We start from the raw sequence: 16,560 nt of genomic DNA on the forward strand, positions 1-16,560 counted from the left end.
TATTGAATTATTTTAGTACATCAAGTTAAACTAACTGTAATAAAATATAGTTTAAATTCATTAAATTAACTTTAATTTCAGCTAGTATTATTTCTAAAATAACTAAGATTACATATTAAAATAACTTTAGTTATCTTAGTACATCAAGTTAAACTAAAAATCAAACTAGCTGAAATTAAAGTTATTTTAATATTGAATTATTTTAGTACATCAAGTTAAACTAAATGAAATAAAAGTAGCTGAAAAAAATATTTAAATAGAGTTATTTTAGTACATCAAGTTAAACTAAACTAAATTAAATAAAATATAGTTGAAATTCATTAAATATTAAAATAACTTTAATTTCAGCTAGTATTATTTCTAAAATAACTAAGATTACATATTAAAATAACGTTTTAGTTACTTTAGTACATTAAGTTAAACTAAATAAAATCAAACTAGCTGAAATTAAAATAATTTTATTATATTTATTTATAAGGTGATTTTATTTCAGGTAACAAAAGTTATTTATGATTTTGGTTTTAGCTACTACTAAAAAGTACTCAAGTGTCTTATATCAGAATCCTTGGCTGATAACGAACAAAACTTGGATTTGATCGTCACTTTGGCGAAGTTTTTAGGTATTTTGGATTTTTCGAAAAACCTACTTTTGCAGTCTTTGTTTTTTTTTGCTTGTCGTAACCAAACCAATGCAGAAAGATTCTCAGGAGTCTGATTGCCAATAGTGAACAAAAAAAGTTGAAATTTAGATTCACCACCGCGACGGGACGGAAAAAAATGGTCGAAGTGGGCGTGGCCACTTTTACTAAAACGGCGATCCGTCTTGAACGGAATGAGATAACTTCACCAAACTCGGTACTCCTATGAACGGACTCGGTCTGTGGTCACTTGAAAAAGGATGCAGAGACTGGCCACTTGATGGTGCTATAAAATAAAATAAAACACAAAAATGGTTATAGCTACGCAACAGTCAGTCCCATTGACTTGAAAACTTGCACGTGGTGTCTTTGTCCAAGGTGCCGTGATTGTCAATGAGGACATTCGCGCATCTAGAAAAACATGGCCGCCATCGGCCAATGAAGTTCGAGCGGCTGTCAGAAAAGGTTAATGAGGCCGATCGGAACGAAACTCGCAGGGCCTGTCCCAAATGGCGCACTTGATGTGGACTTTCGGTCTCGTGGACTTAAATTGCACGTGCTCGCTGAGTCTACGAGTCCGTAGGCCGTCCCATTCATCATTTTAACGCTCTGAAGTGTGCTCAGCAGCGCCCCCTTTGTACCCTTGAAGCGGTCTTCCGCGAAGCCCGCATGGATGCAGGCTTCACGCACTTTAACTACCCAGGAATCCTTGCGAATTTGCGAAAGGCCAATCAGACAACGAATGGGAGGAGCTTTGACTCATGTTAACATGGATGAGAAGAAAATATTTAAGTGTAAATATCATTATTTTTATAACCTATGTGTACATTTTGCCAGTTATTACCTACAGTTTATACAAACATTATGGTCATCAACCAGTGGTTGATGTCTCAAACATAAATATATATTTATATTTAATATAAACATAAATAGCGCACTGAATAATAGGCTACGATCGCATTATGATTAATTAAATAAATATAACCGAATGTCAGGGCTTTACTGAGTCATATGTAAATGTAGAAATATAATATTTAAACAACAACCGGACCGTCTTCCTATTTCCGGCGTGGCGATCGAGTCTGTCCCAAAAATACCTCTCAATGCGCCCTCGTGGACTCGCGCCAAGGGCCCTATAGGTCTGCACTACATGACGTCACCAAAGTGTGGACTCTGAGGAAGTCCACAAGTCCGGAGTGTGCCATTTGGGACAGGGCCTTGGACTCACGGCTCTAGAGGCCAGTGATATTTTTTTTAATCGGCCACCAGGGGGCGCCTTTGCGTCTTTTTCCGTGCAAAGGATTGTAAATCACCTGATTTTTCGCACATACCATAGAACTTCTTATTCGGAGCAATTTTGCCTCTAGAACTACCGATGTCAATCGAACCGTTCGTTAAATATTGGAGATTATTTCAACAACCCATTTTCGCAAACTGGTCCTAGGTTTTTGGCTTTAAAACATATTTCCTAAGTAAATAACCTGATTTGGATCCATGATCTAGTGGTTACAGGCTTACTAAATTTAAGTTGAGAATGAGATGTTTTGAGTTGGACTCCCTCACATGTCAATGTTTTTATTGAGATTTCATTGTAAGTGCATAATTGACTTTCATACTGTTTCTATTAATTTATTTGTTTTTATTTTTATGTTTTTGGTGCGTCTTTGTATGTATGAAATGATGTGATGAAATTTTGCTGCCTATCTTGGCCAGGTCTCCCTTGCAAAAGAGATTTTTAATCTCAATGGTTAAATAAAGGATAAATAAAATAAAATAAATAAATAAAACATAATACCTTTTTATGCATGTGCTTAAAGGCCTTAACGCAGTTGAACGCTGTTAATTGCTGCTTGCAGCTTTATTTTATTTAGATTTTAGTTGCAACTATAACAACAATAACCTATTTATTTTAGTATACATTTACAATGGTACATTTTTGTAACGGAATATTAAGCTGGCCACTGTAAAATCATAAAGATGTGTAGTATAAACATGCCAATGTGCATCTAGAGCTGCTTGGTTTAATCAACAAACACAATCGGTTCTAGTACAGAGCAGGTTTAAACAGAGCAACTGCGACACATACAATTGAGAAAACATTAATGGCTCTTATTTTATGTCTTGTTGTGTGCATGAAAGAGGGTTTTGGCATAAGCATCAAATGCACTGCAGTGAACGCACATATGGGATGCGGTGCTGGAGGATGGTCTTTACATTAAATATATTAAGGGTTAAATGCAATCCAGCAATGCACTTTTGTGAGCATCAGCTCAAATTAATCCAGAACAACCATCATTCATGGTTAAAAAAAACATTGTACAAACTATTAACAGCTGCAATTACGTTTAGACAAAAAAAAAAAAACAAGTGTAAATTGAAATGCATCCTGTGCATGTGGTCTGATATCAGACGCACTTCAATTGTTTGATCACGTACATCTATGACCTCCACAGTTAGGACATGTTTCCACATGACTTAATCGTGATTGTTTGAGTGTAGCAGACGTTGGTTCAGTGACTCAGGCTCCCCTTCTTCCCCGTCCAGAGTTCCCGCAGCTCCACCTGGCAGCCGAGGTCTCTGAGAGCGGCTCGACCCACGTCACCGCAGTCCCGGTGAGCCGCCAGAGCCTGCGAGATCAGCGCCTCCGCTCCCATCTCCAGAATGGGCTGAGTGTAGTCACGCGAGCGGGCCACCAGGTTCCTCAACAGCATGCAGGACTGTTTCTGAAACAGCAGATTCACAGAACAACTGAGGAAAGACACGTCACTACAGCATCTGAAGAACATTTGTTTCGTTTTTTTTAAAAAAAATTTTAAGAAAAAGAAAGGGAACAGAAGTACTTAGAGAGTAAAACTTGTCTGAAGGGCTTCAAATGGGTTCAAAGTATCTGTCAAGAAGCAATGTAATAATTTTATTTAAATAATTTATTTTACACACATAAACATATACACCAAATGTATAGAACAGAAATTGTTATGAAAAAAATAGGTTTTATTCAAAATCACTATGAGCCAGTGTTATTTCTGCAATTACTTTTTATTTTAGATTTTGAATTATAAACATTTTTGTTAATTTTTTTAAAAAATTGTTGAGATTTGTTTTCATTATTATTAGTTAAAAAAAAGTCTAAAATAGTATTAATGTTTAGTTATTTGTTAATTTGTTTTATTTATTGAAGTTAATGTTTAATGTCAGCTCCCTACATACAACTGTAAAGGCACGCCCCTTACTGCATCATGAGTGGACACACCCCTTCCTGCTGATTGGCTCTCTCTCCCCTCCCCCATCATGAGTGGACACGCCCCTTATTGCTGATTGCTCTCTCTCTCTCCCCCTTACCCCATTATGAGTGGACACGCCCCTTCTTGCTGATTGTCTCTCTCTCTCCTCCCCCATCATGAGTGGACACGCCCCTTACTGCTGACTGGCTCTCTCTCTCTCCTCCCCCATCATGAGTGGACACGCCCCTTACTGCTGATTGGCTCTCTCTCCCCTCCCCCATCATGAGTGGACACACCCCTTCCTGCTGACTGGCTCTCTCTCCCCTCCCCCATCATGAGTGGACACGTCACTTATTGCTGATTGGCTCTCTCTCCTCCCCCATCATGAGTGGACACGCCCCTTACTGCTGATTGGCTCTCTCCTCCCCCATCATGAGTGGACACGCCCCTTACTGCTGATTGGCTCTCTCTCCTCCCCCATCATCAGTGGACACACCCCTTACTGCTGATTGGCTCTCTCTCCTCCCCCATCATGAGTGGACACGCCCCTTACTGCTGATTGGCTCTCTCTCCTCCCCCATCATGAGTGGACACGCCCCTTACAGCTGATTGGCTCTCTCCCCTCCCCCATTATGAGTAGACACACCTCTTACTGGTGATTGGCTCTCTCTCCTCCCCCATCATGAGAGGACACACCTCTTACTGCTGATTGGCTCTCTCTCCTCCCCCATCATGAGAGGACACACCTCTTACTGCTGATTGGCTCTCTCTCCTCCCCCATCATGAGAGGACACGCCCACACGCTGATTGACTACAAGTGTATTTTGGTGCTCAGTCTGATCCACTTTTCAACAGCGTTTTTCAAAAGTCGCTCACTGCACCTTTAAAGGGACTTTGACCAGGGTCAGGGCTTTTGCATGAGCCTTGAATGCAATGCAAGTCTCTCTGGATAAAAGCATCTGCTAAATGCATGAAAGAGGATGTGCTTTACCTGCACATTAACGTTAGCGGGGTGATTCTTCATGGCCTGCAGGGCCGCCAGCGCGCCGCCACACTCCATGATGACTTTACAGTTGTTGGGCTTGCGGAGGGCGAGAACACACAGCGCCGCACATCCCTGCTCACACACCTGAACCAGCAGCCGGAAGAACAGAGCAAAACATGAGGAAACCACTGGGTTTACGAGGAGCGTCAGAAATTAAGAATTAGCTTAGATTAACAAGTGATTTTGAGCTGAATTAGTTACCCAACACAGTCACACAGAGGAACTTTATTAGCACTTTATTATTCACTTTTTAACTTTTATGCACCACAAAACAAAAAGAATCATTGCATTATTAATTGTAACTAATTTTTTATGAAAATACCTGATGATTAGACATTGAGAAACAATGAACGCAGCCAATAAACTAGACTTTAATTTTGTGTGCGAATAGAAGCGCAAATTGTTTTCAGATAAATGTATAAATCTGCTCTACGGTTCAAAGTTTTGGGGTCAGTACAATTTTTTTTATTCAGCAAGGATTGATCAATTGATTAAAAGTGACAGTAATAATGACATTTATAATGTTACAAAAGATTCTTTCAAATAAACGCTGTTCTTTTGAACTTCTTTTGGACTGTTTTCAACATTGATAATAATCAGAAACGTTGAAATCATCATATTATACTGATTTCTGGAGGATCATGTGACACTGAAGACTGGAGTAATGATGCTGAAAATTCAGCTTTGATCACAGGAATAAATTACACTTTACTATATATTCACATAGAAAACAGCTGTTTTAAATAGTAACAATATTTCACAATTTTTACAGTATTTTTTTATCAAATAAACGCAGCCTTGGTGAGCAGAAGAAGAGACTTTTCAAAAAACATTTGAAAAACAAATCTTAAACTTTTTAACGGTAGTGCATAACACTGGAAATGTGAATCTATTAATTAACTTACAGACCAATTTCCAGGTAATTAGCTGTATTTAATTATATAATCAATCTTTTTAAGGAGGCATTTTAAATACTGAACATTATTATAATCATCATCATCAAATGTTTCTGGAAATATAGCCCTTGTGTTGAGTTTATGAAGTATTTATAGTACCGTAATGTTCAACATACTATTCCAAAATGCACTTAAATTAGAGATTAAAAGGCATATGCTGGATAATAATGTGCACTGTTTAAAGGGGACACACCTGTGCATTGCCCATGTGACGGTTCATCGCCATCATGATGAGTTCCCCCCCGCCTGCATTCACCACAGCGTCTTTAACATCATCATTTCCAGCGATGGCCTTCAATGCGCTGAGCACCTGCTTCACGAGCTCCTGGAAATCAACACATGATCACATCAACAAGCCCTTCAAACTCTCAAGCTTTATTCCTGTTCACAGCGCTGACACTCCCGATGAGGAACTGCAGTCGCTCACCTGACTATCGAGACCGTCGGCCAGGAGTCTGACCATGAAGTTCAGGCCGCCGAGGTCGACGATGTCCTGACAGAACTCGTTCCTCACGGCCAGACGGGACAGAGCGGCACAGAGTTCACTGAGAACTGACGTGTTCTCCGAGTGAGCTGAGACCAGCAGAAATAAACATCATCATCATCATCATCATCTCCGGTCATTCATAAGCTAATGTACAGGTCAAACTCGAAAAATTAGAATATGGTGCAAAAGTTCATTTATTTCAGTAATTCGACTTAAAAGATGAAACTAATATATTATATAGACTCAAACATGCAAAGTGAGATATTTCAAGCCTTTATTTGTTATAATTTTGATGATTATGGCTTACAGCTTATGATTATGAAAACCCCAAATTCAAAATCAGAATATTGTGAAAAGGTTTTCATAAGCTGTAATCCATAATCATCACAATTATAACAAATAAAGGCTTGAAATATCTCACTTTGCATGTAATGAGTCTATATAATATATTAGTTTCACCTTTTAAGTTGAATTACTGAAAAATAAATGAACTTTTGCACCATATTCTAATTTCAACCGCCTAGCAACCACCCAGAACACCTTAGCAACCCTCTAGAAACAACCTAGCAACTTTAAACTACTTCAAACTATATTTTAAACTACTTTCAACTTCAAACTATTTTTAAACTGTAAACTACTTTAAACTAATTTAAACTTTAAACTAATTTAAACTTCAAACTACTTTAAACTGTAAACTACTTTAAAATTCAAACTAAGTTTAGCACGATATGCTAATTGTTCCCAGTTTCATCTGTACATTGGCGGTTAATTAAAGGTAGGGTAGGTCAGAATTGTCTAAAAAAACTTTTATTCAAATTAGTTTAAACTGTCTTTAGTACAAACTGTCCAATACATAATTAAAATGCAAGTACTCTGAAATAGAGAGTATAAAAAACGGAGTGACTCTAGTGTATTTAATCTTCAATAAACACAGCTCATTAATTCCATTCACTCCCACCTAAAAACGGGTGCGTGGGCGGAGCCAGTAATAGCGGCGGTAGTCATGGCGACGGAGAGTGACAGTCGCGCAAGCCAATCACTTGTTTCGTCCCGGTAGGAATTAATGAGCTGTGTTTTTTGAAGATTAAATACACTACAGTCACTCAATCTTTATACTCTCTTTTTCAAAGTACTTACATTTTAATTATGCATTGGTATATAAAGACAGTTTAAGCCAATTTGAAAAAAAGTTATTTAGACAATTCTTACCTACCCAACCTTTAAGATTTTTAATGTTTTTGAAGGAACTCTTGTGTTCGACAAGGCTGCATTTATTTGATCAAAAATACTGTAAAAACAGTGAAATATTATTTGAATTTAAAATAAGTGTTTTCTATGTGAATATATAGTAAAGTGTAATTTATTCCTGTGATCAAAGCTGAATTTTCAGCATCATTACTCCAGTCTTCAGTGTCACATGATCCTTCAGAAATCAGTATAATATGATAATTTGATGCTCAAACATTTATAATTATAATAATTTGTTATATTTATATAGTGCTTTTCTGGGTACTGAGAGATTTATGGGTATAAATATTCATGATTATTATCAGTGTTAATAACAGTTGTGTTGCTTCATATTTTTGAGGATACACCACCGTTCAAAAAATGTGGAGTGAAAGTTAAAAAAATAACTTTTATTCATTAATGATACATTAAACTGATCAAAAGTGACAGTAAATACATTTATAATGTTACAAAAGATTCTATTTCAAATAAACGCTGTTCTTTAGGACTTTCTATTCATCAAAGAATCCTGAAAAATAAAATGTATCACGGTTTCCACAAAAATATGAACATTGATAATAATCATAAATGTTTCTTGAGCATCAGATCATCATATTATACTGATTTCTGAAGGATCATGTGACACTGAAGACTGGAGTAATGATGCTAAGAAAAATCACAGGATATTACAATTTAGTATTTATTTAAACATAGAAAACTGTTATTTTAAATTCGAATAATATTTCACTGTTTTTACTGTATACTTTTAAATAAAATAAATGCAGCCTTAGAGATTTCCTTTAAAGACATTTAAAAAGTGATTTTTAAAGCTCCAGGTCATCACAGTGCTTTATTAAAATATTGTTAACATTAGTTAATGCACTGAACTAACGTTAATAATATTAACAAATACAGTAACAAATGTATTGCTCATTGTAAGTTCATTTGAGTTAATACATTAACTAATTAACCTTATTGTAAAGTGTTTATTTATTTAAAGGTCCCGTTTTTCGTGTGTTTTTGAAGCTTTGATTGTGTTTGCAGTGTGCAATATAACATGTTTCGCGTGTAAAAACACAGTATTTTTCACAGAATCTGTATTCCGGTGTTTTCACTGTCCTAAAAACGGGCTGATGACTTCCTTGTTCTATGAAGTCCCTCCTTTAGAAATACGTAACGAGTTCTGATTGTGCCAGCGGTTCCTGTGTTGTGATTGGACAGCAGATTAGCGCACGTTGCCCGGAAAGGCCACGCCTCTTACCGTAACGTGGAGACGCATGCGCTCAGTGTTATTGTAAACACGGCCAAACAACGTGATCTGACTCCGGGATGAAAATAACAGCGTCTCGGCGACATTGCGACAAACACACTCTACAAACGCAACGCAACTCTTCCTCTTCTCTGTAGGAGCGGGACAAGACCACGCCCCCTTTTTTGTGTATTCCTGTGGGCGGAGCTTAGTCAAAAAACTGTACTAGTGACGTCATTAAAGCAGGAAGTAGAGGATGTAGTCCAAACCGGCCGTTCGCTGTCGGCTTTGAAAGGGGACTTCTGTTAAAGGGATACTCCACTTTTTTGGAAATAGGCTCATTTTACATCTCCCCCAGAGTTAAACAGTTTTACCGTTTTCCATTCAGCCGAACTTCGGGTCTGACGGTACCACTTTTAGCATAGCTTAGCATAGATCATTGATTCTGATGGGTCCAGTAGCATTTCTTTCAAAATGACCAACGAGTTTCAATATTTTTCCTATTTAAAACTCGACTCTTCTGTAGTTAAACCGTGTACTAAGATCGACGGAAAATGAAAAGTTGCGATTTTCCAAGCCTATATGGCTAGGAACTACTCTCATTCCGGCGTAAGAATCAAGGAACTGTGGGCCGTACCACGGGTGCAGCAGCGTAATGATATGACGAAGCACCTGAAAATAGTCCCCAGCTCGGTAACTTCCAACATGACCGGGACTAAGTTTGTGTAGTTTTTAGGCGGCAAATTAGGTTTCCAAAACAATACGGTTCGGGATCTAAATCGTCTCTCACAAATGTCTCCATGCTACAAGGCACGCTCCCTGTGCAAGCAGGTCGTCACGTTGGTTTGTTGACGGCAAGTGCTTCGTCATATCATTACGCCTGCACCCGTGGTACGGCCGCACAGTTCCTTGATTCTTACGCCGGAATGAGAGAATAGTTCCTAGCCATATAGGCTTGGAAAATCGCAACTTTTCATTTTCCGTCGATCTTAGTACACGGTTTAACTACAGAAGAGTCAAGCTTTAAATAGGAAAAATATTGAAACTCGTTGGTCATTTTGAAAGAAATGCTACTGGACCCATCAGAATCAATGATCTATGCTAAGCTATGCTAAAAGTGGTACCGTCAGACTAAGAGTTCGGCTGAATGGATTCGAAAACGGTAAAACTGTTTAATTTATGCGCTAACAGCAACATTACACACTAGCTAAAGTTAAAAAAATGGGATCACGAAGAACAGGACCTTTATTTAATATTGCATGCCCAGGCTCACCTTTAGCCGCTTCAACGATGACTTTCAGTCCGTTCTGCTCAACCACGATCATCCTGGCGTGTTCATGAGCCTGTCCAAAGGGAACACGCAAGTCGTCGTCAAAGGTCATGACCCTGAGCGCGGCACAGGCCTCCCTCACGACCTCGGGGTGTTCAGTGTGGCGTGTGATGCTGCGGGTGAGCAGCGGCAGCACGCCGGCCTTCACCAAACCCTGCCTGTTGTTCTCGTGCTTCAGACTGAAGTGGCGTACGATGCGCACACACAGGCAGGTGAGAGACGCGTCCGTCTGGTGCGCGGTCAAAGCGCCGATTAAAAACTCTCGGCCTTCCACGTCCAGGAGATCCGGCTGGCCGTCTGTCAGCGCCGAGAGAGCGGAGAGAGCAACAGAAAGCGCTTCTTTCTCTTCACCGGCTCTCCGGCAGCAGGCGAGGATTGTGGGATACGCCTCCTTTTGAGCTGCCAGGTAGCGTTGTGCGAAGCCGAGAGAACACTGTTCGGTGAAGACTCTCAGATCCTCCCGGAGACATGCGGACGGTGACACCAGTGCAGTTTTGAGCGACTCTAAAGCCTGAAAATATAACCGGTTAAAGGGTTAGTTCTAGGGCTGGGCGATAAAACGATAACGATAATTATCGCGATATAATTTTTCTCGATAAAACGATATCAAGAGTTCGATAAATGTTCGATAAGGTTTTTGCGCCAAAAGCGGAACGAATCTCATTTGAACCGCGCGCGCCACACGGACCGTTTATCCGCTCGGCTCAAAGTCCAAACGGCAGCGCAGCGCGAGTTCACCTGGAGTTCACTAGAGCAGACCCTATGGAGCAGACGCGTTTACTCTGATCGGCCTCGGTCACGAGATCCAGTGAGAAGCGCTTGAATTCAGCGAGGAACACAAATGTCTCAGTGATTTAAACCAGTGTAAAGGCAGATGAGACCGCGCTGACGAACAGGAAACACTGTGCGCAGCGATACAGTCAGAAGCTTCTCCGTCTACACATTCCCATCATTTACCACGGATTTAACGTTAGCCTAGTAATATTAACTGCACCATTAAATGTGGGATATATATATATTGAATTGTATAATATTATTAATTAAAGGACAATTAAAGGACTAATGGAATATAATTACAGTTTTTAATAATGTATTTAGGCTACTGGTTTTCATAAATACCATAAAACCATAAAGTTACATTTTATCTGTGGTTATCATGATCTAAATGCATGATGCTGGATGACCAATGATTCATTTTAATAAAACTAAAGAATATTACATTTTACCAAATAAAAATAATGTTGTTACTTTTTTTAACAGATGTTACTGTTTTTGTTAATGAACATAAAATGTATAAAGTAAATCTGCATCCTAACTCAAGCTAATACTACTGAAATAAAGATATTTATTTTGTTAAGGAAAAATGACAAATGTTTGAATGTTCTACCTCAGATTTGTGAATGTTCACCTGTTTGGCAAGTGTTTGTCATGATATGTTCTGACAATAAAGAGTAGTTTAAAAACAACGCTCTGGTTTCTACAGCTTTCACTTAGGAGTAAAAATCTGTCTTTGAACTTGAAATAAATAAAGATTTTACATTTATCGATAATTATCGATATCGACTGATATAAAAAAAAATATCGTCATTTTTTTTTTGGCCATATCGCCCAGCCCTAGTTAGTTCACCCAAAAATTACAATTCTGTCAGTTATTACTGAGTGAGTGAGTTCACCAGGGATGGAAATTAGCACCCGCCACCAGCCAAATGCGGGTGATTTTGTGTTGTGGCGGGTAAACTCGCTTCACCTACCGGCCACCGTGGCGGGTAAATAAAAATAGCATACTGTTTCACCCGGACACTTTTAGAGTATTGAATATTGAATTGAGACTTGAGATTAAATAAACTTATGCTTAAGTATCGTAGATCTTGTAGTATTAATTTTCACATGCAGTTACACATTGTCGGCAGTTATATTGTTGTAGCCATTAAAAAAAGCGCGTTTCATATATGTTAAAATATTATAATGTTTTTTTTTTTTTTTCATTTATGTTGATTTATGAAAAGTGAACAGCACGACCGAGTAAGATAGGATGCGCAATATGAGACATGGAGCGGGTCAGACATGATTTTGACCGTTGAAGTTGAAGTTGTTATAGAAAGCCTTTCTTTAAAGTGAATTTCGTTTTGTATAAATTGTATCTTAATTTTAATCAATTTTTCATCAACCAATTGACCGTTCGCAAAACCCCGCCCTCGAACGGTTCTCGTCCAATCCTAGCTCAGCAACTGTAACTAAGGAGAAGGACCTCCGTCAAACATTCCGATTTCAGCAAGATAGTGCAATGATGCGCCTATGGCAGTGAGGTCTGCACGGGCTTAAAACTTGCTGTATTTTATGATTGCTCGCAACTATTATTAAAAAATAGGCTACATGTACAAACACCGTTTCACTACGGCACTGCAGCCCCCTCATCAGTCAGCAAACAAGAGGAAAAAAAGAGAAAAAGCACGGACTTACTAATTACGAAACTTTGATGTGGTTGAACAGGTACACAGTCACAAATTCCTCTGGAACTCATTAAACTTCAAAACAAAGTTTGCGCAGTTGCACAACTATTTATCCTTCTCAGTAGGCTATGAGTTATGAATGAAGAGAACAGAGAGTTGATGGTTTCAGCGTGTCCTCTGATTGCAGTGTTGTGACTGAAATAGCGCGCGCGGGAGCACATGCGCAAAACAGTTTTGTAAAATGATATATGATCAAATAAAAATGATTGATATATAATTTTACAAAACTGTTTTGTGCATGTGCTCCCGTGCGCTATTCTGTCTATATTTCTGTCGTGCCCTGGAGGATATGTCTGCTGCATTACTCCAAAACCAATCACTTAATGTATGGATCTCAACCCAGCCATGGCTATGGTTCTCAATTGTTTGACGGGCGTAGTAACAATAACTAAGGGGCGTGGCTTTTGCGAACGGTCAATTGCCTGTATTTAATGAATAGGCCGACGAAACAAATATAACGGAGGCGCCCGCGCGCTCACTTGCATTGCACGTGAACTTACTAGAGCACATCCTAACTTAACGAAACTCAGAGTATGCCTCAAACAGACATGACAAATACATCAAATACACAAAGCTTGAAATGTCTTTAAACGAAATAATTCAAAACGAAAAAAGAAAAAGGCTACTCTCTGATTATGTAATCCATTATTAGGCTTATTTATGTGCATATATTTTTGATTAGTTTTGGAGTGGCAGTGATTTGTAGCTGGTGATGGATGGTAAAGAGGTTATATTGAGTAAGATAGTGGTGGCCTATCTTTAAAAGAATTTAACAAATGAACGTGAACTAGTTCATTTTTAGATATGTGAACTTAGTTCATTAAAAAAAAAAAAGAACTATGAACATGAACTAGTTCATTATCATCTGTGTGAACTGAACTTTGAGCTAGTTCTTTTTAAGTATGAACTGGCACAACACTGATTGTCGGTTAAAAACAAGAAAGTGGCTGGTAAAAACATTGAGTGGCTGGTAGATTTTGAAATCCACCATCCACAGTGGCCGGTGGACAAAAAAGTTAATTTCCATCCCTGGAGTTCACGTAGTGTAACAGTGCAGCGCTTCTGGGTTGTACATCAGAACGGAGGCTCACTATTGGCCAGCATCACACGCATCATCACACATGACCAGCGGCCGCCAATAGTGAGCCTCCGTTCTGACGTACAACCCAAAAGCGCTGCGCTGTTACACTACATGAACTCACTCAGAGGAACACACAGAAGAACATCAAGAGTTGAATAAAGTATTCTCTGCGCTTGATAATCTTAAGGTTGAGCCGCTGGAGTCACTCAGACTATTTTAAACATCGTCTTTACTAACTTTCTGGGCCGGCAAGTTTCAATTACAACAGAAGCCTATGGAGGAGTGAGACAGCGCTCAGATTTAATCACTAATATCTTCATTTGTGTTTCTGAAGATGAAGGAAAGTCTGACGGGGAACAACATGAGGGAGAGTCATTACTTGTTTCTGGCTGAACTAACGCTTTAAATAGAAGAATAATGAAATTAAAAGAATAATGATTTAAATAGAAAACATGAAAACTCTGTGGAAGTGAGGTTAGTTTAGCTGCATCTCAGAAGAAGATTTACCTGAAGAACCTCGTGAGTTTGATTCTCTGAGTTTTCTTCAGAACAAACTTTCGGCACTGCTTTAACAATGAAGGCGAGATCCACACCTGTGAGTAATAATCAGATCACTTCATTATCATGCATCATATGCACAGGATATGCATATGTATATTTTACATTTATGCATTTGACAGAGATGCTTTTATCCAAAGCGACTTACATTGCATTTCAAGGTAGACATTTACTTTCTTATCAGTTTTTGCTTTCCCTGGGAATCGAACCCATGACCGTGGCGTTGTAAGCGCCAACGCTCTACTGTTTGAGCTACAGGATATTTTAAATCACCTTTTTATTATGATTCCATGTAGACGATCAATGAATATGAGCTATATAAGATACCTAAGTAAATGTTGTGTGTGTGCATGTGTTGTGTATGTATATATATATATATATATTTTTATACATATGTATTCATGTACATACATGCATTTATACCTATACATGCATGCATATACGTGTCCACATGCATAGTATACATGTTTATATACATGTCCGCATGCATAGTATACATATATATGTGTGTGTGTGCAGATCCATGCATAATATACATAATATATTCATATATTAATGTCCACATAAATGCATATTCATATATATGCACGCAGGGTGCACAAAATAATTAAGCAGACACATGAATTAAAGCTAAAGGCAGAGATGATTTTTAATTTGTTGTTAAACAATTTAGGAATTGAACCTCTACTGGAATTATTACATAACTCACCCTGAGATTCGAACTGCTCGATGGCCTCTTTCAAAGCTTCGCTGCCCTCCATGTCAAACTCCTCGATGCTTTCTCTGACCACAGCATCAAAGGTCTCCTGAGTTATCCTGCGTTTCGCCATGACTGCAACAGATGCTGAATAATACATCACACCAGTTTCAGTGCCTCTGTTTGCCGTTTATAGTCTGTTTTTAAGCATGTACCATGATAATACCATGGTATTCAACTTCAAATACCATAGTACATTTGGAAATCGTTCAATGTTATTGTACGTTATCACCTCTGATAACATCACTAACGACATTATATAGACGCGGTACACTGCAATCAAGCGTGACTAACACAAAAACATTGTTTATTAACGTAAAACACTCGCTGTAGGTTACAGTACCTGAGAGTGACATTTATTCGTACCCAAAGCGATTTAAAAACAAAACTGATAATATTCCTGAAACTCACCAACACCCAACCTGGACCCTTATGATAAAACCAAACCCACCCTGGATGAGAACAAGACGGTAGGCAGTACGCAAACAGCGCAAGCGTAGAACAGCAACTGAACGTAACGGAATTTAACTGACGTAAACGCTTCGTGAATTACATAGACAGTATATAAAATGGACACAGCGACCCCATAGACTTCAACGGAGAAAAGTGAAGCCCATTTGAAGCACTCACTTCCTGATCGCCAGGCGAACTGCGCAGGCTCAAACTGAGCTTGAACACGTGAGCAACGTGTCTGACAGCTGTCAGTCTTCTAGTAGCTGTGCGGAGAGAAATCTGAATCATTCCCTTCCGAATCTCGCAGAGACGGAGAGCGTGAGCATTAGCTGTCCATGAGCTAGCAGCAGGATCAACTTTATGACTCTCTATGGGCTTCTCCCTTCACTTTATCGGACTTAATGCCTCCACGTCCCCCCGATTGCCTGCGAGCTTCTCCGCCGGTCTATACGGTAATTTCTCTACAGTGCGACAGAGAGTCGCGTGAGTTATGACGCAATCGTTAGCCTATTTTTACAAAAACGGCTTCTACGGGGCCATAACGTAAGGTACAAGGTAATGGAGCCTTTTATACATTGTCGAGTTTCTTTAGAAATAAATAACGGACAAATGGAGTCTTTGGACGCATCAGATGTAAAGTTATTCGCTGTCAAAGTGACGCAAAAATGAATGGGAGTCAATGGAATGCTAACAGCAGGTGAAGTTCTGCTACAATGGCGGCGCCCGCGGAGGCTTCAGTTTCCGGCGGATGGATTACCCCCTTGGTGAATTACAACAAAGCCCTGCGTTGCGTTGTCTTTAATGTGGCTCGGGTGAGATCTGTGTAGAGAAATAGGTTCCGCCTCATATAATAATAACAAACTAAATATTTCTTCATATTTTTAAAGGGTATGCTATATTTCTCGAGCAACTGCATAATTTCTTTTCCACAATGAAATTATATTATTATTAAAAACTATTTAAACACACCTCGCATTTCGTTATAAAAGGGCCTTTGACCACAAATTATCTTCAAAGTTATGTATTTACACAAGTAAAGCATTAAAAC

At 38.8% G+C, this 16,560-nt stretch overlaps 2 protein-coding genes across 5 annotated transcripts in view; both read right to left on the minus strand.

The window, feature by feature from the left end:
* map2k2b (mitogen-activated protein kinase kinase 2b) overlaps positions 1-16,560 on the minus strand; it is a 529,628-nt gene that overhangs the window by 99,151 nt on the left and 413,917 nt on the right. The gene's annotated exons all lie outside the window — the stretch shown is intronic.
* On the minus strand, positions 2,644-16,224 carry armc6 (armadillo repeat containing 6). Of its 4 annotated transcripts, none has more exons than XM_079612946.1 (8): positions 15,690-16,224; positions 15,012-15,146; positions 14,252-14,337; positions 10,097-10,664; positions 6,288-6,433; positions 6,054-6,185; positions 4,851-4,988; positions 2,644-3,361 (listed from the first exon to the last, which is right to left on the minus strand). In XM_079612946.1, exons 2-8 carry the CDS (start codon positions 15,130-15,132, stop codon positions 3,149-3,151), a joined length of 1,404 nt encoding a protein of 467 aa, XP_079469072.1. In that variant the 5' UTR covers positions 15,133-15,146; positions 15,690-16,224; the 3' UTR covers positions 2,644-3,148. The 4 variants fall into 4 exon arrangements, with proteins under 4 accessions (XP_079469072.1, XP_079469071.1, XP_079469070.1 ...); XM_079612945.1 differs by having other exon boundaries at positions 15,511-15,712; XM_079612944.1 differs by having other exon boundaries at positions 15,471-15,712.

Source organism: Phoxinus phoxinus, assembly GCF_949152265.1.
Source record: "Phoxinus phoxinus genome assembly, chromosome: 5".
NCBI lineage: Eukaryota > Metazoa > Chordata > Actinopteri > Cypriniformes > Leuciscidae > Phoxinus > Phoxinus phoxinus.